Source organism: Zingiber officinale, chromosome 8B (genome assembly GCF_018446385.1).
Source record: "Zingiber officinale cultivar Zhangliang chromosome 8B, Zo_v1.1, whole genome shotgun sequence".
Lineage (NCBI taxonomy): Eukaryota > Viridiplantae > Streptophyta > Magnoliopsida > Zingiberales > Zingiberaceae > Zingiber > Zingiber officinale.
Window position 1 is genome coordinate 640,483 of NC_056001.1, and position 23,204 is coordinate 663,686.

Sequence of the window (23,204 nt, forward strand, 5' to 3'; positions counted from 1 at the left end):
TACGACAATTAATCATTCCACTGCAATGAGGTTAATAATTTGGAAACAATGCGAGCATGCAGTGGCATCGTATATTCGGGTTGCTAGCTATAGCTAACAAAAACAGGAGGTGCATGACACTGATATGATCAAATTAAGCGAGGGCAGGGCCAAAACAAATTAGTTTCAGTGGGTTGGATTCTTCCTGCAACATGTTAGTTGGAAGCACTACGCCGTGTCATATGTCCCAAATTAAACTCAACTCATTTTGCTTTTAACCATGCTCAAGTTACTACGTACTCAGTTGTTCTGCAAGCTCTAATTACTACGCTGGTCCTTGTAAACTCAACACATGTATGCTGCAATAACACACATATATATACGACATTCTCACTGTCCCTCTACTGGCCACAGAGCATTGCTAGCCTATATATGCTTCGTACGTGCGTCGATGCATGAATGCATGCATGCAGGGGAGGCGCCAAAGCAAAGGCTGAGCAGGCACACGTGTGGCGGCAGAGGGAGCACGTGGGAAGTGTCAGAACTAATGTGGTTGTCCCTATCGAAACAAGCTAGCTCGTGCCCACGAGTGCGGCCGCCGTCGTGTCTTTCATCTCTGCTACAATTCCTTGCTCACGAGAGAGAGAGAGAACGAGCGAGCTCGCTCAATAGTGTAGACCAGAACCAATACATAGAAATTCAAATACCCTCTCGTTAGTGTATAGTTAAAAAATTGATCATCATTTCATAAAATGGAAAAAGTATACACTTTATTCCTTTTGATGGTGTCTAATTATTAGCCAAGATATATGTATATATATCCAATAATATATATGAACAAATTGTTATTGTCGAGCATTAAATTGGCTCGATCGATGAGTGTCATTCACAGTTAGTTGTCTTTTCTGCAATGCTTCCTCTGTACGTCAATAAAGTTGGCCAAGTCGCTATGTCGATCCTTTTTCTTTTTAAAAGCGAGGCAGAAAAGTCTAATTCGGATTAATTTAAATAATCGCCACCACAATTAAGCCCTCTCACGAGTCGTGTAAGATACAACGTATTAATCAAACTTTAGATGGATATTATTACGCTAATCAGGCAACCTAACGATGAGTTGGCAAACTAATGAAGATGATTTCTCGCTATCATGATACAAACAATTTTTCATTAATTACAAGATAAAGATGCATTAAAGCGCGATAAAGGAAGGAAGAAAAGGACAAGAGAGAGGTCCTCGTGCAATTGGACATGTACGTATGAATTGATTGATTGATAGATATATATAGTCATGCATGCCCACCGTCATCAAGTCGATCGATCGATCGATCGATTTTATGAAACCAAGGGAGCTATTAAAAAGATGCACGGCTAAATTAAACAAAATGAATTAATTACTTAGTTAACTGACAATTAAGTGAGAAGCCAGAGTTAGTTAATCATAAGGCGGCAGGTTGATTAATTTGGAATCGTGGGTCGTTCAACGCTTAGCTAGCTAATTAAATTAAACTAAACATTCCCCCGCTCGTGCATGCGCCGTCGCTGTCGCGGCCCCAGTCACCGTCAAAACCCAACCGGATTGGATTTGGAATCCCGCGATTTCAGGCGGCTTTAATTGGGGAGGTGCGAGCGGCCATGCCGTGGACAAAAATGGGACAAGTCGCCGACGGATTGGAGTCCACGTCCTCCGGCCGCGACGATTGTGGCGTGCTCCTGATTTTAAGCCTTGCTAGCTATCTACTCCAATCCCGGGTTAGGTGGGAAATACGATTTGTAACGAAAAAGGGAGAGCTCGAAACGTGGACCCTCTCACAATTGCGTGATGATTGCCGATGTGGAATTTGGGGAGAGATCAAATCCAAATTCGCAATCGATCGGAATTGGACGCATTCATTGCACAAGATATCCTTCCATCTTCCATCTCATCCATATCCTCGCTCTTAATTTTGGTCCATATCTATACAATTGATTATTTTTTTTTATATATATAAGTCCATATTGGAAAAACAGTATAGCTACATGATCTTTACTGTCTGAATTTCTTAATCATGCCTATTCTGTTTTGTCAAGACATTGACTCACCTTTTAAGTGCCATCTTTTGGCATCATTGTCATTTACCTATATATAAATTAATGATTAATTTTGACAATTCTTTCTCATATACGAGTTTGGTATTTAAAAAATATTGATTTTTCATTTTGGAAAATCTCAACTTTAATTCCATTGCTTGGAAAAGACAACGAAAGAAGCTACTGTTAGGTAGTCAATTCAAGGATACTGTTCTTGTTTCTATAACAATTTGGTTAGTGCCAACATGATACATTTTCTCAATGATTAAAATTTTAATAACGTCCACAAAATTTCTATGTTTCATTGATTCTGTAGATCGTAATCTTGTCACCACCTAATTATTGGCGTCCGAATGGATGCCATGAAACAGTGATGTTGAACAGAGAGAACGAAAACGAGATTACATTTGAAAGAGAAATTGATTAATATATATATATATATTTTTTGCTAAATGGAATGTCTTCTTGCAATGCATTTAAGATCATAAAATAGGCACAAGAATTATTTTCTTCTCTTCTCTCCACATATTTAAACTTATAATTTATTGAATAGGTAAATTAAATCAGGAGAGTTTGATCATCTAAATTATATTTTAAAAAATTTAAAAAATACAACTTGCTTGAATTTTTCTTAATTTCATAAAAAGGGCCAAACCATTTAATTAATTTATATCATTTATAAGACGATAATAAAACAAATAAACTAATAATTTGTTCTCTCTCTAATATCCATTGTCGGAAAACGATAGATGCTAACAGTAGGTGAGAGAGTGGAATCATCAGCATAAATAATAAATAAAAAAAATAAAAAATAAAAAAAAGGGGAGGAGGCAGAAGAAGACAACGAAGAGCCCTCGTGCAACGCAGAGGACCATTTTAATTGATTGATTGATGAGAGCCCCACGTACATTCCTTTTTCTATAAAAAAAAATTAAATTAATTTTAATTAATTAAGGGGGTTGTTTGAATGAATGCCATCACGTGGGGGTTGGCCTGCACCTCACTGCGCTGGACATTCTCCTCGTCGCCCGCTCGTGTTCATTATTTATTTTGAGCGGTCAAATGCCCAATAAGACCCTGGAATGTTGGAAAATTCCTACTTTTTTTTTTTCTCTCCTTCTTTCTGAAATAATACTAATTTAAAATTTCTAAAAAGTATTATTCCTAAAATCTGGTAATTAATAATTTATATTACTTCCATAGTTAAATCTTCACCAAGCTGTCTATTTCATTGCATGATTAGAACGGACAACAAATTAAATAATAACAATTTTTTTTTATAATAAGAATATGATATTTATGAGCCACCAAAAAAGTAGCTTATCACTTTGCCAATTTCCTCATTGCTTATCCATTTCTCACACGTCTGTGCGATTCCGAAAGATCCAAACTATCATTTTCCAATCATCTTTACACTGTTGGAGATCGTATGAGAGATATGATAAAACTGCAAACCGAGGAAAGGAGGGGAAAAAAAACTAAAACGAGCTTGAAAGAGTTTCTGTAAAATTTGAATAAATTGTGAATCAAATGAATCCAATCTAGCTAGCTATATATATTTTGGCACATACTTTACTGATTCATTAATGGTTTGCATATGAATGAAGAAAAGTGACACTGAGATGAGATCAAAACCCATTAATTAGTGAAAGAAACAAGTGGAAAGAGGGGTTGTGGTTGAGCATTCATGCCTCTTCTCTACAGCTCATGCTTCAATTATTCCAACCACTTTTTCTTCCTCATACCATCTCGTCTCATGCGCACAACCCACAGAATCAGTATCAGTCTTCCTGCGCCTTCATCCATGGAAGAAACTAGAGAGAGATGAGATCAAATCATATATGAATCAAATTAGCACATAAATACTAGGAAAATAAAAACAAATATGCCAATTCATTTATTTGTCGACTTCTTTACATGTCTTCTCATTTTATCTCTGCCGACTGAGTCACCACCTCATGACAATTAAATAGATTGTGCCATTATCCTATGAAGATTTCAGAAGGAAGAAAGGAAGAAAGCAAGAAAGAAGGGCAAAGGGGCAACTCCATCTTTGCTGTCAAATCAACATCCAAGGATCTTGTTGGGACCATGCCCTTTGTTCAGTACACTGTCCTACTTTTTTTTTTTTTAATCCCAATTACTTCACGACGAGCAATCCAAAGTCAAAAGACACGAGATTTACCAGGCAATCTACGGTCTCTCCATCTCTCTCTCTCTCCCTCTGTCTCTGTGCTTATGTTTCACCACGAAGTGTCCCCACGGGCGGGATCAACTGGTTATGACATGGATTCTTGCAGCATGAGTCGAGAGGTCGAGGGTCTGCGGCAGCAAATGTCATAGCTGGGCCCGTATTCACCGTGATTTACTCCCTCTCATACTTGTGGGGCCGGGTTGAGGGGGCCGCTGGGTTGGCGGTTTCAACCTTTGCAGCATATGTTTCACCACGAAGCAATTTGAGTTTGGTAGTCACTGCTCACCTCGTCTGTTTTATCTAGTGTGGTATTTCGATTTTAGAGATTAATTCGTACGATTTGTAGATTCACGTTGAGTTCTTGGGTGAGCTCGTCGTCGGTTGTAAGTTAATTCTCAAATGTGAAACACAATGAAGATGGCAAGTTCTCTCAAGCTTTATTGCCGTCCAAACTAGAACTATGTCAGCCTTATTTTACTGGGCATTTACTGCATGCCTCTCCCTCTCTGTCCGAGCATCCAAAGCTCAAAAAAGAAAGACGAAACTTAAACAAAGCAGCATCAGTATTGTTTACTGAAGCCAATTTTTGACAGCATACAGATTAAACAACAAAATCTGGAGAGGTTTTAAACTTTTAAAATTTTGTTTTCTTGTGGTGATGGAATATTTTGTAATGGCGCTATAAGCTTAGCAGATCTACTCCTTCAATTCACAGGCATGTGAGGACCTGGTTTTTTAGTTGTTCCAGTCGTGACTAGTGAATACCATGAGCCACCTTTTCCACCTTTGGTCCAATCTTGGTGGCCACCATGTGGCACCTAAATTGCTGGTAATTGCTGACAACATTTCTTTTTCCTCCCACATCTCAATGCCCCAACTCATAATTGCAATCCTGTGCCCATAAGTTTCCAAAATTCACCAAGTTTTTAGATCACAAACATTTGCAGATTCTCCCTCTACCTTCTCTGTTCGCCTTTAAGTTTTGTCGCACGAGTCTTTGATTTGGACAGATAAAGGTTGTGTGTGTGTTTTTTTTTTGAATTCTTTTTTTTTTTTCAAGAGCAGATGGGGTCTTGGCTTGGTCAAAGACTAGTAACCTTTAACCAGCTGTTTCGAGTTTTAACCTTGGAAGGCCTATATAAGGCCATGCAAGCAGGGGATGTGAGCTGTAGGGGCAGTGTCTTCTCCAGATATTTGCTTGCTTGTTTGCAAAGATGGTGGTGTTGGTCATGCTGCCACTGCTTTGCTTTCTGTTCATTTGTGGTGCCTTGTTGAGGTGGAATGAGGTGAGGTACAGGAAGAAGGGTCTTCCTCCAGGGACCATGGGGTGGCCTTTGTTTGGGGAGACCACTGAGTTCCTCAAGCAAGGCCCAAGCTTCATGAAGAACCAAAGGGTTAGGTGAGATGAGAGCTCCCTGGATATAAGATTTCTTCTTAGATGAAGAAAAGATAAATTTTTGGAAGCAAAGTTGACTCTTTTGCTGCCTTTTCTTTTGTGATTTTGCATGGGAAGATGATTTTTTCCCTCCTTAAACATGAACCACTTTAGGGAGTAAAAAGCTAGATTGTTTTTCTTGATTCAGTGTTGTTGTTTTTTTTTTTACTGGAAGGCATCTCGGAGGAGGAAAAAAGCTGCAACTTGAGCTCCTTTTCTTTCTGTTTGTCTGCTAAACACTGGCTCCTCGAGTACTTGATATGTGATGTCACATTTTCTCTCCTGTTTTCTCTTCTCCTCGTTTCCTTTTTAAGCATCCATGCCCATAAGCTTGAAAAATCTTTAAAAAAAAAATATTTTTTCCAAGAGTTTGATGTTTTTTTCCTCATTTTTTTAAGGTACGGGAGTGTGTTCAAGTCACACATTTTGGGGTGCCCTACGATGGTGTGCATGGATGCAGAGCTCAACAGGTTCATACTGATGAACGAAGGGAAAGGCTTTGTTCCTGGGTACCCACAGTCCATGCTTGATATCTTAGGGAGATCCAACATTGCGTCCGTTCACGGCGAGCTGCACAAGACGATGAGGAGTGCCATGCTTGGCCTTGTGAGCCCCCCAATGATCAGGGACCAGCTCTTGCCCAAGATCGATGAGTTCATGAGATCATACATTCATAATTGGGGTGGAAGAGCCATTGACATCCAAGAGAAAACCAAGGAGGTTAGCTAAAATTCTTAATTAATTTAACATCAAATTTCTGGCTCGATCTATTAGCCAAACATCTAACAGTAGTCGTAATCTTCATCCTGTTTAGATGGCATTGCTGTCTTCATTAAAGCAAATTGCTAGCATTGAGACAGGGCCTGTTTCTGAAGCCCTGAAATCAGAGATCTTCAAGCTTGTTCTTGGTACTCTTTCGTTGCCCATCAATATTCCTGGCACAAATTATCATCAGGGATTCAAGGTAGCTACCAAAAAACTTATTAATATATGTTATATATATATATTTTAAGCAGTGCCATCAACACATGTGAATTCAACTACAGGCAAGGAAAAGACTTGTGGGTATGTTGAGGTGCCTTATAGAGGAAAGAAGAACCTCCTCATGCTCCTACAATGACATGCTCGATTCCCTCCTGAGAATGGATGGCAGTTCCAAAGTTAAACTCGACGACGATCAGATTATTGACTTGATCATAGCCCTCGTCTATTCGGGCTATGAAACTGTTTCGACCACTTCGATGATGGCTGTGAAATACCTCCATGACCATCCTAGAGTTCTCGAAGAGCTCCGAGTAGGCATCATAGTTGATGTTTTGGCGATACCTTCTTTGTTCAAATGTTTGTCACTCATGATTCTTTTACCCTTCGCATGCAGAATGAACATTTCAAGATCCGAAAAGGAAAATCGCGGGAGGATGCAATTGATTGGAACGACTACAAGTCGATGAAATTTACGCGTGCGGTAAGAAGAAGTATTTCTAGCTAGTTGTATAACTGCATACTGAAAACAGTTGTGATGGTGCAGGTCATACTGGAGACACTAAGAATGGCCACAGTCGTAAATGGGGTGCTCAGGAAAACAACTCGAGATGTGTCGTTGAAAGGTGAGATAAATCTAATACAATTTTGTTAATTTCCTAATCATGCTCAGTCGAAGTAACTTTCTTATGTATGCATCAGGATTCACAATACCAAAAGGTTGGAGAATTTATGTGTGCACTAGAGAGATTAACTATGATCCAGATGTGTATCAAGAGCCTTTAGCATTCAACCCATGGAGATGGTTGGTGAGTGATCTCGAATGAATTCTGTTTGTTCCGAGAGCTAAGTTTGTGTAACTTGATCAAATCCTCCCAGGATAAAAACTTAGAATCCAACCATCACTTCATGCTATTTGGAGGAGGAGGACGGATGTGCCCTGGGAAAGAACTGGGCACTGCTGAAATTGCCACATTCCTTCACTACTTTGTAACTAGATACAGGTTAATTCCAAGTTTAAGTACACTTCACTTTGCAAGAAAGAAAGCACGATTTGACTACAAACTAAAAGCTCACAGATTGTTGTTTCTAATTGCAGATGGGAAGAGGTTGGAGGAGATGAAATAGTAAAATTTCCCAGAGTTGAAGCTCCAAACGGCCTGCGCATCCACGTATGGGATGACTAGCTAGGAAGGAGTTGAGTTGTACAGTTGAATAGGTAGACTAGTTTTCCAGCCAAAAGATGAGCCATGTTTTGTTGTGGAGTTAGAGCTTAGCATTACCTTTGACATCTTGATAGGAAGAATTTATCTGTTTATAGAAGACGTGTATCTGCTATTAGATGAATGAATAGAAATATTTAAATATCGAATCGAACAAACTGACGGAGAAATGTTTCTGGACCCAGCAGATTATCAAAACTATAAGGGTCAGATGTCAGCGTGCTTATTTATCGACCACAAGCCACATGTTTGTTGTGGAATCAAGAAACACAAGGAATCTCAAATGAAGGATGATGTAAAAAGATGTACTGAACTAGAGCAAAACAATAGTTCTTTTTTTTTTTTTTTGATAATTTAATTTTTAAAACCAATTAATTAATTTTAAAGATGATTGATTTGGATCTCATAAAATTTTTTCACCGACTAATAGAGTAAATTGAAAATATTTTACGAAGGTCCATTAAAATGGTCGGCGTTCTTAGATTAATAGAATAGATTTATCATTCTATTAGAGGAAAATTCTTTTAGTATATCTCAGAATTCGAAGTTTATACGCCTAATTAATCATTTGGTTTAGAGTGGTGAATCAAGGGAGTTAAACAGGGGATCCAACTTGTGCCTTTTATTTTCTTCTCTTTTGACGTGAATATTTTCTAAGACTGACTTAGGTAGATATACAGCTAAGAAACGGAGAGAGAAAGATTCACAAAATGCCATCTCTTAGGAAAACCACCCTTAGTAAATCGATAGGTCCCAAAAGACACTGATTTGTTGCCAGAGATAGTCCTGAATAGCAAGCAGGCCAATGTAATCAGTCATATTTAGAATTGATTCATATGTTAATTGATATTTTCTCCTACCTCGGTGGTGCTGATGAACCAAAGGGAATTCGATGAAAATCATAAAAGATGATCTCTCGGCTTCTCTAAGATATTGTACATTGCCATTCATGATTTGTACAAGTTTTTGGCTGATGAAGAAACCAAGGCCTTTCCTGGAGACATCTTGGCTGCGATGGAACATCTCCTGCAGCAGAGCCTCTGGAATTCCAGGTGCAGGGTGGATGATCCTGCAAATAGAGCTAATATTTTGTTTGTTCACTGTTTGGTGATTTGATTCAAGTATGTGTTAAATCAAGCAAAGTTTATCCAAACGATCAACGTGCACATAATAGAGGGGAAAAAAATACAACTTGATTTCCTTGATGACTATTAGAAACAAGTTTACCTGAATTCAAGATGGACAACATGCACTCCAGTACTTATACGTTCCTTTCTTGGAATGACTTTGAGTATGATTGATCCTTCAGCCTGTAGTGCAAACTGAAGGGCACTCAACAAGAAGTCTGATAGAACTCACTGAAGCCTCAAATTATCCCCATACAAATACATAGATGTTACTTCTGCAGGCCAATCTTTAACAACTGCCAACTGACAGTCTCTGCTTAGAATCATTCCTTGGCTTACTACCGAATCCACAGCATCACCAAGGTTAAATTCGACTGAGTTCAGCTCCATATAACTGTTTGAAGTCATGTTAACACATGATTAAGCATCTTAAAGGTAAAAGAATTCTGGAATCTCATGTTGTATAACAAGTAAAATGTGGGATTCTATGATAGTATTTTGGTGAGCATCCGTAGCTTTATACAACCATCAACATTCCACAAAGATAATAAACATTGGATCAAGAAGTCTTCATAAGGAATGAATGTAAACCTTGAATACAATTACTAATTTTGTGTTTTACATTTTTTTTGCTAGTTTTCAGTGGCAATAAAATTTTCAGATTATATTTGGAGTATAGTTTGTGCACTATTATGCATCCATGCATGTTTATTTGGCCAAAAGTAGGCAACTTCTAGATGACTTGTGTCATGCAAATTACTGAGAAATTATTAACATGCTTATTAGTGGGATCTTGCAAACATGCCTATACTAATTTTGTTTAGGCAATTCATCCTCATTGGATGCATAAGACTGTCTAGATTTTGAATTTCCAAATTTGTGTAAATTGGCAATCTAATTTTCTCAAGCATAATGACAGATGACAAAATAACCAAAAAAACAAAACAAAGAATGAGACCCATACCATGGTTCTATTCTTTCTAAATCCATGTCATCTAAGATATTTGCCAGTTGTCTTGACAGAGAGCCTTTCTCCTAGGCATTTGCTTCTGTTCCTCCATCAGAGCTTGTGTAAATGTGATCCCATTTAGAGAAGTTCTTATTTCTTGACGGATGTAAGCTAGTTCTTACTGTTACCTGCAGCTTGTTCAGACATTTGTTGTACATGCAAAAGTATGTTGTAGCTCTAGACTGGTGACATGCAGAAAGCATAATGCTCCAGTGGGTTTCCCCTCAGAATTCCTCCTATTGTTTGCTGAAAGAAATGCTTCTATATACTTTCTATTCATGTCCAAAAATCCAAATATGAATTTGTCAGCATCTTCACCTGCAATTAGCCCATTCAACACTATCCTTAGCTTTGTTACTGTATCATGGTCCTTGACTCGGCAACCAAGACCATTGAGGCAATTGCATCTTCCTTCTTTATGCCCGACAGATTTTCCATTGCTGAATTCCATTCACAACAGCAACCAGATTCGTTGACTATGAAGATACGAGGGATCAGCTCACTGGGATTTCTCATTATTGCAACATAGTCACCCTGAATGCGAGTGTACTTATCCATCAACATTTTCTTGCCTGTCACATCTTGTGCAACCAAGCAGACACCGACTATGTCATCCTTCACATAGACTACAGCAAGAATTGAAAACTAAGATTATAGGTCATTACTCTCTTGATGTTTGAATGACTTTAGTGTAATCTCAATATTTTTCTCTTCTTTACCTGTAATTGAAGCAACAAGATATCACAAACATCAAATGTAAATGCAATTTGATTTTGGTGATTCAAAAGAGAGGCAACCTGTGAAAAAGAAACAGGAAATACCAGTCGAAACAGTGTGCTCACCTTGCAAGGCAAAGCTTAGCACATTTCTTACCATGTCTATCAAAACATCCTCCACAAGATCAATTAGAGGCATCCCAATAGTCAAATCAGCTGCATAGCTATTCCAGCTATTTATGTTAGCGAATGCAGCAATAGCCCAAATTGTCACACTAGCTGTTTCAATAAGTCGAACCATCTCATTTGTAACAGTAGGTAGTCCATCCACCCACATGATCTTCTTTGCATCATCTGTTGTTGCACTTACTACATTCTTAGAATTATCACCACCAGTCTCACCCGGCAGAGAACCACGCAATATGAGCTGCAAAGAATGGATGGCGTCCATTTCAATATCTTCCCAAGGAAGACTCCTCTTCTTCACAACCTCTAAGGCCTTAAATGAAGTGAGTGAATGCATTCTGCGATCCTCATCATCTTTATCAACAGGTTCATGTTTGTCACCATGGCACCACCCCACTTGATCTCTTTCGTTGTGTGCAAACAGAACCAAAATATACTGGAAGTAATTTTAACCACAGCCATGCCACAGACAGCTTCCCCTAGTTCAGCGGCTCCTGGATAGCCTGCCTCTGTCAGACTGTCCATGATTAAGCCAGTGAAACCATCGTGGCACTCCTGAAGCCATGATACAATATCCCTTATCTATGCCTCAGTAGGTGTCATTCCAAGCACCCTAGCCTGGTTCTGATAGCACAGAGCTGCTCCATCGCACTCGACGAGATCCATTACATTTGGTGATTGGGTGAAGATACTAACTGGTGCATCATGGAGAAGCGTATCACAAGAAGTGGTTGCGTTTGGAGAATATCAATATGCCTCTCCTTTGCTTGGGCTTCCAACTCAACCTGCTTGTTTAGCTGAACCCCAAATACTTGCATAAGAAATTCAGGCATATCTGAGCGAGAACGACACAAACCTTGGAATGGTGTGATGGCAGACAACTAAACACCAGAGATTCCTCCCCTTTTGTTGCTGAATACCCCAGTTTCATCTTCATTTTCACTTATAGTTACTGATATAGCGAGAGAAGCAATGGAACCTGCTCCCAGCGGTAGTCGATGAAGATGGACCGCCGATGAGGTAGCTTGTTTGTTGACTACAAGCAGACTTCAGGAGGGAGTTCGAAGTCATGATGAGCCGAGAGCAAATCCTCTGGATCATTTTTTGCGATGAAGGGGATAATTCCTTCACATGCATTGGTGGAATAGATGGCTCCCACTCATAAAATAGGTGGAGATCATTCATCCCCACCAATGCATATGGAGGGACCATCCCCTGGACTGCAAAAAGCGGTCCAGAGGATTCAGTCCCTGATGAGCCTACCTGGGAAGAAGGGACAAACAAGGCAGGGAAGGGTCCCAATACAATTACTCCGATGTTCAAGTCAAATGGGGAGGCTCAACGATGATGGAAAACAGTGAGAAGCGATAGCAGAGTTTACCTGCGTGGAAAAAAGGGAAGACAAATATGTATGGTATTCTGTTCCCTTAGCACGAATAACGAGATATGTTATTAAAATAAGGTCAATCATACTGACAATTTGCCGTCTTTCCTTAATTGTGCCAACCAATTCTTGGCTTGGAGGATGGGAACCTACGCTATATAAATTGCACAGAACCTTTCCTAATGATTGTCTGGCAACGGTTACACATAGTGTTAAAAAATTATTTGGTTGATGGGTTGTTGATTATTATTCCATAATGATGGACCTTTCGAAGTTTACAGGCCTTGATGGGTTCTAGTGATGTCTCTGTGATAGTCTTAACGATATTCGACTAGATCTTAGTCCCGAGCAGGTCCGATAGAACATACGAAGAGGGTGCTAAGTAATTGAGCGATTGAGTTAACCTTTGTTGCTTTAATTCATCTTCCTAACTATGAAATCTAGTCGGACCCTAAAAAGAATGTCAAGTATATCGAACCTCTGAGCCAACCAATGGAGCCAATTTATTGGGAACCATGCATGGGAAATGCCCGCTCGGAGTCTCTCAGGAGAACCCACCCGGGGGGTCTCCGAATGGCTTCTTACAAATGCTCAACTAGGCTCCTAAGAATCTGCCCAATCGCTCAAGTTAACCACCTCGGGACCTTGATCGCCATGCCTTTTGGGAGTCTGACCGCCACATCCCTCGGGACTTTGACCGTCACGTCCCTTGGGACTTTGATACCTATGTTGAGGTTATATCACATGTCTCCTCTTCAAATCTAGTCGAAGGAGGTTGCAAGTACGACTGACTAGACTGCTATGTATCATCGCCTTTCTTTCAACTCCGATCGGATGTTCTGCTCGGCCAACACCTTCTTATTATTTAGGCCATTAATCGTCACTGGTGTCTCGGGAGTAGTTGTGTCATATGCTTTAAATGTGCACAAATGGGTGGTGATATGCACACTATTTTTAACCTTGATGATGATTATCCTATCACATCCCTAATAAATGTCGCTCATCCTTTTTGTCACATGGCACACGCCTGTAAAAAAGGTAAATATTTGGAATGATAAGCCATTGTCATGATTCGACATGAGAGAAAACTATTGGATTTCAACGGTGAAAATTTGATCTCTCTTTCTTCTTCTTCAAATGGTATGATTGTGACTCGAGGGTCTTAGGTTTTTAAGGTTTCAAACATTGGAAAAAACCCCTTCACTGCTCCCCTTCTTTGAGTCTTTCATGTTTTCGACGTCGACGATTTCCTCTTTTTCTTTCATTTATCCTCATAAGTCCTAGCCACCTTTCTTCCTTAACTCACTAGCACATTTGCTTCTTCTTTTTCTTCATCTCCTATGGCACAAGAGACCCCTTCTTATGTCCTCGACCTCTAGTACACCTCCATAATCTCCAACATCAATGGCGACTGACCTAGATCAAATTAGATTAACCTTCAAAGTTCCTAAAAGCCATAGGATAATCATCCCCAATAACTATGATCGCCCCCATTTGCCTCACCCAGGCTTCTTTCCATTGTTTAAGGATCATTTCCTAGGTGGGGTTCGTTTTCCTCTTCACCCTTTTCTGAGATTTCCCATTACTTTAGGATTCCCTTTCAATAATTAGCACCTAACTCCATTTGACTGCTTTGTGGGGGTGATGATCCTCTTTCACTTATTTTGCCTCCCTCTTAATCACTGTGTTTTCTACTACTTTTATTATCCTAAGAAAACAGAGTCGGGGGTCTTTATTTATCAGGCCTGAATGAATATTGTTTTCTTCGATAAAATGTCTTCTTCAAATAAGGACTAGAAATCCCATTACATCTTCATCATGCTAATTCCTCCCGTTTCTTGATAAACCGACTGGTTGATGTACTTGCCATCACCACTAGCGCTTAGAGATTTCCAAGAGGAGCCTACAATGGTATGGCAGCTCGGACCTTGGCTGGTTTGAAATTTAACATAAATATTTTACTTCAAGAGGGTGTTTTGTACCTGTTTGGCTTGAGTCTGATCGAGGCTAGCCTACTCCTTCGGTAAAAAATTTTCTATTTAAATTCATATATTTTTTTTCTAATTAAGGTATCTTTACTTTCTTTGCTGCCGAAACCATGTGTAAAGCCTCGCTCGTCACATCCGTCAAGCTGACAGAAGAGGAGCTGAACGAATAGGCGGACGTCGATCAAGAACTATGCAGCTCGCATCCGACTGGTTCATCAATTGCGGTTGAGGGCTGCGACGTTACCACCAACATTGAGGAATTGTCTCCTCCCCAACCTTCTATGGTATCAGTACTCATATTGTAAGATTGAAAGAGTCTGATAGAAAGGGGGGGGGGGGGATATCGCACTTTACAAAACTTTTCTTTTCGTATTTTAAAGACAATCAGAATATGCAGCGAAAAGTAAAAGACTCGTTTGGTTACTTGGTTCGGAGTCTAAGTCAACTCCTACTCTAAGACCCGCGATCCTTGATCACACCATTGGGCAATTTACTAAAACTCTTCTTTCCGAAAATCTCGGAAAGAAGCAGTGCGTACAAGTAGATGAATAAGATAGTAACAACCTACTATCTTACTTGAATTAAGTACAATGCAAGCAATATAAAATTATACCGACAGTATATAAAAGTTGAAGCTCGGTCGACACTTCTTGAAGCAGTAGCTTGCTTATGAAGATGAGTAGTCGTAGCACGAACAACAGCTTGCATAGAGATGAACTTCGAACAGATTTCTTGCTTCATTTTTGAGCCTCGGACCTCGAGCTCTTTTTATAAGATTTGCCAATGTTGGGTCAACTGATCCATAGGTTCGGTTGACTGAACCTGCTCCCTTCCTTCTTTGCTGAGATCTGATCCTTGGCATTAATGATGTTTAATAGTTCGGTCGACCGATCCCTTTGTTCGATCGACAGAACAGAGAACTTCCCTGTTCGTCGAGATTCACACTTAATGCCCATTAATGTGATTATCTTTCGGTCGACATATCCTCTAGTTCGGTCAACCGATCAGCCTAGCTTCCTTATTTGCTTTGGCTCGATTTGATCTGTGCTGAGTCATCAGGGTTCGGGCGATCGATTAAGCTTAGATCGGAACGTGCTCTGCTTTGGTCTAAATTATCTCTTATCTGAGTCAAGCTAGTTCAGTCGACCGATCCCTGCGTTCGGTCGACCAATCAGGCCGGATCTGCAAAACAGAATTAAACAGAATATTCTTGCAACACAAAGGTTAAAACAGTAATATATATAATGCATGAGTAATATTAGACAGTAAAACTGTTTTGATCTCAACTTGGAAACTTTCTCGGTTTCTTCAGTTGGATCAGTGATCTTAGGTTGTTCCTTTCAGGAACATGACCTCACTGTCACTCCTTCAATTGTATACCTCAACTTACCTGCCAAACATTGGTCCTCTAAACCTGTTTAGACTATGTCTGCTCAGTGTCTGATCGTCTGATCCACTTAGACTTTTCCTTTAATACTACATTGGCTAACAATAATAATAGTAATACAGAATACTATGGTAAACCTTAACTTAGATTTACCTAGATCCTCTGGTCCGGTCGACCATGCGCAGTCGACCGGAAACCATCCGATCAACCTTGCTTGGAGTTCACTCCTCTAAGACTTCTCGTTACCTAAGGTTATCTTCTCCTATGATTTTGTCCATCTGGCTTCACTCACTAGAACCTAAGGTTACCACTCCTAGGGTTTTCTCTACCTGGCTTCACTCACCAAGACTCAGTATTCGGCTACCTAGGGATCAAGTCCTCCAGACATATCGAATTCACCTAGCTTCCACGATCTACCGAGATTTCCCTTGCCTAGCCTGCAACTAGGACATCCCTTGCCTAACCGCAGTTAGCACTAGTCACTCGGTTGACTTTCCACTCTTACTTAGTCACGACTAGGACTTTCCATGATCAAGCTCCATTAAACTTACTTAAACATATTTATTAGATATTAAAACCTTGGAGGTCGATTGCACCAGCATATACCCTCGGGGTCACCAGAGGACCCCGAGCCTCTCTCCACAAAAAAAGGCATCATTTAGTGAGGCTTGGGGATCATGCTCCTTCATCTTCTTCAGGCCAATGCCCTCCTTCCATTCATGAGGGCCCTTCCCTTCAAATGCTTGCCCCCTCACCGTTGACAGCAGACAAGACTACCAGCGAGCCTCCAACCGGCCGTTCACCGGCCCGTCTCTCACCTGATGCCTTGATATCCCAACCATCTCCGTCCAGAGCTATGGCATAGGACCACCCAGTCCCACCCCTCGAAACTTCCAAAGGGCCTCTTATAAGCACCCCTGGAGCCACCATAGTGTTTCTATCCAAGAGAGGAGCCACTTCCTCCAAAGCGGAATCTTCTGAAGCCCCTACGTCTTTTGAAACTAAGGGGTTCTATCGCGCAATCTTATCAGAGCGACATGAATCTCATGCACAATCAAACATCCCTTGGAATAGTGGATTATTTCTCTCAAGATCTCACCAAGGTATATTGTTGATTTTGTTAGAAACTTATAACCACCTCTCTTAACTATTTCATAGCCAGTGTTGGGTAGCTGGAATGGGCCTAAGTTACCACTTGGGCGAGATGACCTATGCCTGTAGCAAAGCTGAGGTGCAATTGGCGGCGTTGAAGGTGGCACAGGCAAACCCTCCTCCGGGCTTGGAGGAAAGCTGAGAAGAGGTGGCCTCCTTTAATTCCAACTTGGTGAAACAGAGCGAGCTCCTTAAATGTACTGCACAACTTGTAGAGGAGGAGAAGAAAAAACATGCTGTTAACTTAGCCACTTTAGAGAAGCTCCAACACCAACTCGGTGTGGTAGAGTCCAAACTAAAATCTGAGAGTGCTCAGAGGCAACGAACATTGTCTAATCTGGACAAGAAGACCGTAGAAGCCAAGGCACTGGTCACCCAGCTTAAAGAGCTCACATTGGCCCATGAGGTGGAGCTAGTAGGAAAAACATCCGAGCTGATCTCGAAGGACGGCGAGCTGGAAACCCTGAGACCGAGCTGGAAAATTATAAATCTGGGGAGGTAGACCACTGCGAAGAAAAGAGAGTGGAATATCTCCGGTCCCAAGTCTTTTATGACCTCCTAAACCAGAGGACTATAAAGATGTTTAAGTTTGGGGTCGATGGTGCCTTTAAGCAATTGAGAGAGGTAGCCCACCTCACCGCTGAACTCCACCCCAGGTTCATCAACCTTCAGAAGATCTTAGACGACATCCCCAACAACGTTTTCCCAAAATTTATATAATAGTGATATTTCCTTTGCTTTGTTCTTGGATCCTTAACTTTTGTAAGGATTGTAATGAACCCAACAAATATGATGGTTGTTTGTCTATGCTATAAATTTCAACTTCATTTATGTTTTTCCCCTGACTTTCTTCCATTCTATATATTTGTTGGGTTGTGGTACCCACATGGAAAACCCCTTGGGTGCTCGCTAGGCGGAGCTACACCAATGTTCCCCATTGTGTTCATCGAGCCCCCAAGAGCATAGGTTAAATAGATAGGTGACTTTTGCTACCGCCTTGGTAGGGGTTGTGAGTATCTAAGGACTAGGCTTACACTCCTGTGTTCTGAGGCCCCACTAGAGGCAAAACAACCATGTATTGAACGGGGGATACTAGGAATCGAGCAAATAGTTTTTGATCCGGTGGTAAGGACAGAGGATTCTCGTTGCCTGGAGGTCAACGACACGTGGAGGTCAATGGTCAAGAGGGTCAACCCCAGGGTCAAACTGAGTGGATAGATGTCACGCCGAGCGGACTGGTGGACCAACCAAACATCCGGTTGATCGGACATCCAACCAAACATCCGGCTGACCGGACATCCGGCCAAGGGTCTCCCGGACCGGACGAAAAACAGCCCGACCAGGGGTCGGGTTTCCGATACTCAAGGTAAAAGAGTCTATGACCGGGCGGACATGCCGCTCGACCGAGCCGCAGAACAATAAGGCGCAATTCCATCCGAGCACACGAGCAGGGCTTCCCCGCTCAGGCTGAGGTATGTGCATTCCTGGAGGCCATGAGCGCCGAGCGACTGGTCCACTCGGCCCGGGAGCAGACAAGAGAGCTAGGTGACAAAAGGGACAGCTGGTAACTTCATCCTCGAGACACCTGCCGCCGACAAACAACACGGTCGGCGGCCGAAGAGGATAGAGTATCGTACGGTGGAAGTTTCCACCGTCACATCCGGGATATGCTCGGACGATTGCGGAATGGCGTCAGACATGCTTTTCTGACACAACCCTACTGAGGTATGTTTGGGGAAGCGTGCACACATCGAGAAGCGTGCACACATCGAGAAGCGTGCCCGCGCCTCCCTGGGTCCTATATAAGGACCCCCAGACTTCGACGAAGGTATGCAATTCTCATCACTGTAGCCACAGTAACGTTACTCTGCTTCTTCGTTGCCTGACTTGAGCGTCGGAGGGTCATCGCCGGGAAACCCCTCCCAGCTCAGCTTCTTTGTAGGTTCACCGGAGATCTACACCACCAGTCGGAGACAGCGGAGAGTGCCACGCCCCAGCGTTCGTCGACTTAGCGCTTGGACAGGATCAGTATTGTATACTCGCGTCAAGAGTTTTCCTTTGAATGTTTTAGAAAGGGTGTGAATACTGATCAAGCGTCTTGGTACCTTTGGGAATGCGCATCCGACCGGGAAGCGTGTAGTCTACTCGCCGAAGCCCTATATAAGGAGAGGAGCAGCCCCCCCCCCCAGCGGAGGTACGCACAGACATCTTCGGGAGCCACTATTCTCTTCTTCTTTGCTTCTTTTATTTTTTTCGCTTGCCTGTGTGTGACTTGAGCGTCGAAGGGCCGTTGCCGGGAACTCCCTCCCGTCTTGGCACTAACGACTTGTGGTTGTAGGAGCGCGGGAGCATCAGTGAAGACGAAGGGTCACCTCAGCGTTGCTTCCCGGTGGCCATCTACTCAGCTTCTGGGCAGGATCATCCCCCCCCCCCCCCCTCAAACAAAGAACCACATGCTTCCCATGTCCGATCCTCGACCCACCAGGTCTTCCTACCTCTCGGTCCACCAGACCTACTAGGACTTCTTGCCTGGTGTCTGGTCATCTTGATCCGAACATAGGAGCCTCCACTTTCTTTGTTCGAGGTCAATATTGTACCCACATGGCTCAATCAGACCATAACTTTTGTGCACAGTCGGTAGTTAAACCTTCTGGCAGTCCGGACTCTGATACCAATTGTAGGATCGAAAAGAATTTAGATATCTCCACAATGGTATGATATTGTCCACTTTGGGCATAAGCTCTCATGGTTTTGATCTTGAGCTTTACCCAAAAGGTCTCATGCCAATGGAGATATCTTTCTCTTTATAAACCCATGATCTTTCCCATGTGTTTTCAATGTGGGACTATGTTTGTAACCTTGCAACCCCAACATCAGAAACGCCATGCGCTTCCTTCTCGTCCGCCAACGTACTCTTCTATAGCATCTCGTTCCTCGGACGCACTAATCCAGTCGACTCTTTTTCGTGTCATCCTTTTAGTTGGCTACGTCTTTCGCTCGACTTCTTGTGCACCTAAGTTCCTGCACACTTAGATACAAGAATTAAATACGCAGGACCTAACTTGACTTAGTTGATCACATCAAAGCTGCCAAGGGTACTTACAATCTCTCCCTTTTGATGTGAATATACCCAAGTTAAGTTAGGGAGGACGGATCCCCTGATCCGTAAATTGCGGACCAGGGGATGGTCCATTGCATGAGGACCCTTGATTTAGATGGGTCCATCCAAATCAAAGGTCTAAAAAAATGGACCATCTATCCCGACTGTAAGTTAGGGTCAAGAAAAAAATAATAAAATAAACGAATATGCAAATTAATGCATTAAATATGTAAATTAAAATAACAAAAAAAATTATGTCTCCCCGGACTTAAATTTTATTTCTCTTCCTTTAATCATATTAAAAATAGGGGTAAAATATCAAAAATAAATTTAAAAAATTTCTAAGGGTTATCAACCGTGATTAATACTTTAAAAAATTATGAGATTTATTTTTTAAAAATATAAATTTCTTAAAAACTCATTTGTTGAAAAAAAAAATTAAAATTATTTTTAATTTTTTAAAAAAATTGAATTTTTTTTTCACTATTAAACACAATAATCTAGAATTATAATAAAATTTTTACAAATAAACAAAATTAAAATAAGTACCTAATTATTCTATACGGAGATATTTTTTTAAAAAATATTTTAAAATAGATTTGAGTTCGAAAATTTTATAAAATTTTTTGAGTATGTAAAATAGAAAGTATATTTTAAAAAAATAATTTTTAAAAATTTGAATGTTTGAGAATTTTTAATATTAAAAATTAATATTTTGATAAAAAATTTATAGAAAATTAAATAACAATAAAACAATTTAAAAATAATTTCTTTGATAGAGATCATGATATTTTATCATAAAAAAATAAAATTTTTAAAAATAACTTTAAGAAATAATTTTAATTTTAAAGATAATATTTTTATTTAAAAATTCATAAAAAATATTACTATAAAAAAATTAAAAAATTTCCTACAGATAAATAATATTTCTTTTACAAAACAATTAAGATCTAATTAATTTCGAATAGAGAGGATTCAAAAAAATTTATTTACAAAAGTTAGACAATTTTATGATCATAATTTTGAAATCCAATATAGATCCTACATATTGGATTAATAAAAAATTTTCTTGATATATTTTTTCTTGTTACTTTTTTGATTTGATTTTTATGGAATCTATAATACTAATTTAGCCCTTGATAATTTCTTAAATTTGAAGTGACAAAATTTAACACGTAAAATTTTTTAAATTTTCTATTTGTTCGCATTTTGAATTTTGAATTTGTAAATCAATAAACATAATTTTGTTAAGATTATTTTTATTTCTTAAATTTTCTTTTTTAATTTTTAATTTTTTATTTTGAGTTTAGACATTGATTTTCAAATCACAAAAAGATCATTTTTTTTTTAATCAAGCGAACCAAAGGGAGAAAGAAAACAAAGCAAGAGATGAGAAAGAGGCCAAAGCAGACAAGGAGAGGTTCCAGATTCTGATTGAAGCATCCAAGGCGGAAGTAATTTTTCCCCTCAAATTATTCTTCAATTTGGTCATGAATTCCCCTAAAACCCCATCAAATCTGAGAAAGAGCGACGAAATCCAAACGCCACAAGGTCGATTATTAATAGAATGACAAGACAAGACCGAATTTTTATTTACTGGAATCAGTGAGGAACAAGTTGATTTGATCCATATAAACTCAATTCACATCAAATAACTGTAAAATTTTCTTCCTCGCCAAATCCGCTCTCCTAACTACGGCTGTACACGATCTTTAAATAAAAGAATTACAGAAAAGAACAAGAACAAGAACAAGTTGGAACAAACCTTTGATGTTCTGTGTCGGAGTATTCCAAACATGAACTAAAAAGAGAAATATTAAAATGTCAATCTTAAAGTAAAGAGAACTGCTTGCCTCAACCCAGAAGACGCATAAATATTTATTCAGTGAATTCTACTGAAAGCTTGTTAATCATGAGTCAATCTGTGAAGCTATATTTCATTTCACAGCATCTATTGACAGGGGGAAAACAACTGTTTCTTTCTGAAGCACTTCAAGTCAAAAGTAGAAAAAGGCAAGGTGTGTACCCAAAGTTCAATTACTCCACTATGAAATATACTGATCAAGAATTCAAGAGAAAAGAACCACAATAAACATAGTTAAAGAACAATATCAAAACATAGATATCTTTTCCTTTTGATGATCCATATTCCTCTGATGGGCCAATGCATAAGGAAGACCCTAGAAGAAGAACGCTGCTCTTTGGCATGACTTAATATTAGTAAATTACTGCTCTCCGGTAGATCAGATAGAATACAGTTGGTTGCTCTTAGCTTTATGTGAGCATCTATTGAATATCGAGCTTCTCACGCATTCGAAATTCGTTCGAAATCAAAAGTCGTGCAATGAAAAAGTAAAGATAGAATAGGCAGAGGCAAGGTAGTTTTACTTGGTTCACAATCCCGTGACTACTATTCCAAGGCTCGCAGTCACTTTAACCGTTTTTGATGAGCAATCACTATTAACTTTGTTCTCGAAAGAGAAGAAGGTTTGTTTCTTTTACTATGATAGGGTTCGGTACCAATGCTACCGACCTTTTGAACAATTCAATAATAAAATAACCAATTACACAAAAAGATATGCAACTAACGAAGTATTATCAAATGCTAGGCTCGTTTGAGCTGGTAATGGCGTCGTGGCATTGTTACATCGTTGAAGCTTGAGAGCAGCGTTTCGGAGTCTAGAAAGCATAGAAAAGCTCTTAAATATCTGTGCTTGTGGCTATGGTCGAGGCCTCCTTTTATAGGTGACTCTGGGCATCTGGATCAACTTCAGGCACCTCTAGCTTGGCTCATCTGATCCGACCTCGTCGGTGAATTAGTCATCTCCAGGCCCCTGACCTATTGACATGCAACAACTGGACAAAGTTCTATCCGACCTCTTCCGCGTCGAATTTATCCCTTCTCGGACGCCTGGTCGGCATGCCACCTCATCTAGATGCGGGTCCCATTTTCGAGCTATCAGGGCGCTGGATCCACTCAGGACACCTGGACCTCCGATCGCTTGGAACGTCTCTGGGCGCCTAGAGTCTCTGATTTCGGCTACCTTCTGATTATTGATCCCTGCATCACAGTGTTAGCACAAGCAAGTACAATTATTATGATTTCGGTTGGAAATTATTGGAGGTTGTTTGGTATTGATGGTGTATTGTTCTTAAGCCCGCTGGTTTCTCTCAATTTCTGTTTATGGTATTCTCTTTATGTTCCATGGGCTTTCATATTGTGTGGAACATTTGCTCGGATTCTCTTTATGTTACATGGGTTTTCTTTTGGAGTTG

The 23,204-nt window shown here is 40.2% G+C and overlaps 1 protein-coding gene and 1 pseudogene across 1 annotated transcript; one reads left to right on the forward strand and one right to left on the reverse strand.

The window, feature by feature from the left end:
- The first annotated feature begins 5,378 nt into the window (after positions 1–5,378).
- LOC122017716 (cytochrome P450 85A1-like) lies at positions 5,379–8,037 on the forward strand. The gene is made up of 9 exons (XM_042575394.1): positions 5,379–5,639; positions 6,074–6,395; positions 6,490–6,639; positions 6,722–6,970; positions 7,054–7,140; positions 7,204–7,282; positions 7,359–7,465; positions 7,536–7,660; positions 7,756–8,037. Exons 1-9 carry the CDS (start codon positions 5,455–5,457, stop codon positions 7,841–7,843), a joined length of 1,392 nt encoding a protein of 463 aa, XP_042431328.1. The 5' UTR covers positions 5,379–5,454; the 3' UTR covers positions 7,844–8,037.
- A 545-nt stretch (positions 8,038–8,582) lies between these two features.
- On the reverse strand, positions 8,583–16,606 carry LOC122015559 (annotated as a pseudogene).
- Positions 16,607–23,204: the final 6,598 nt, after the last annotated feature.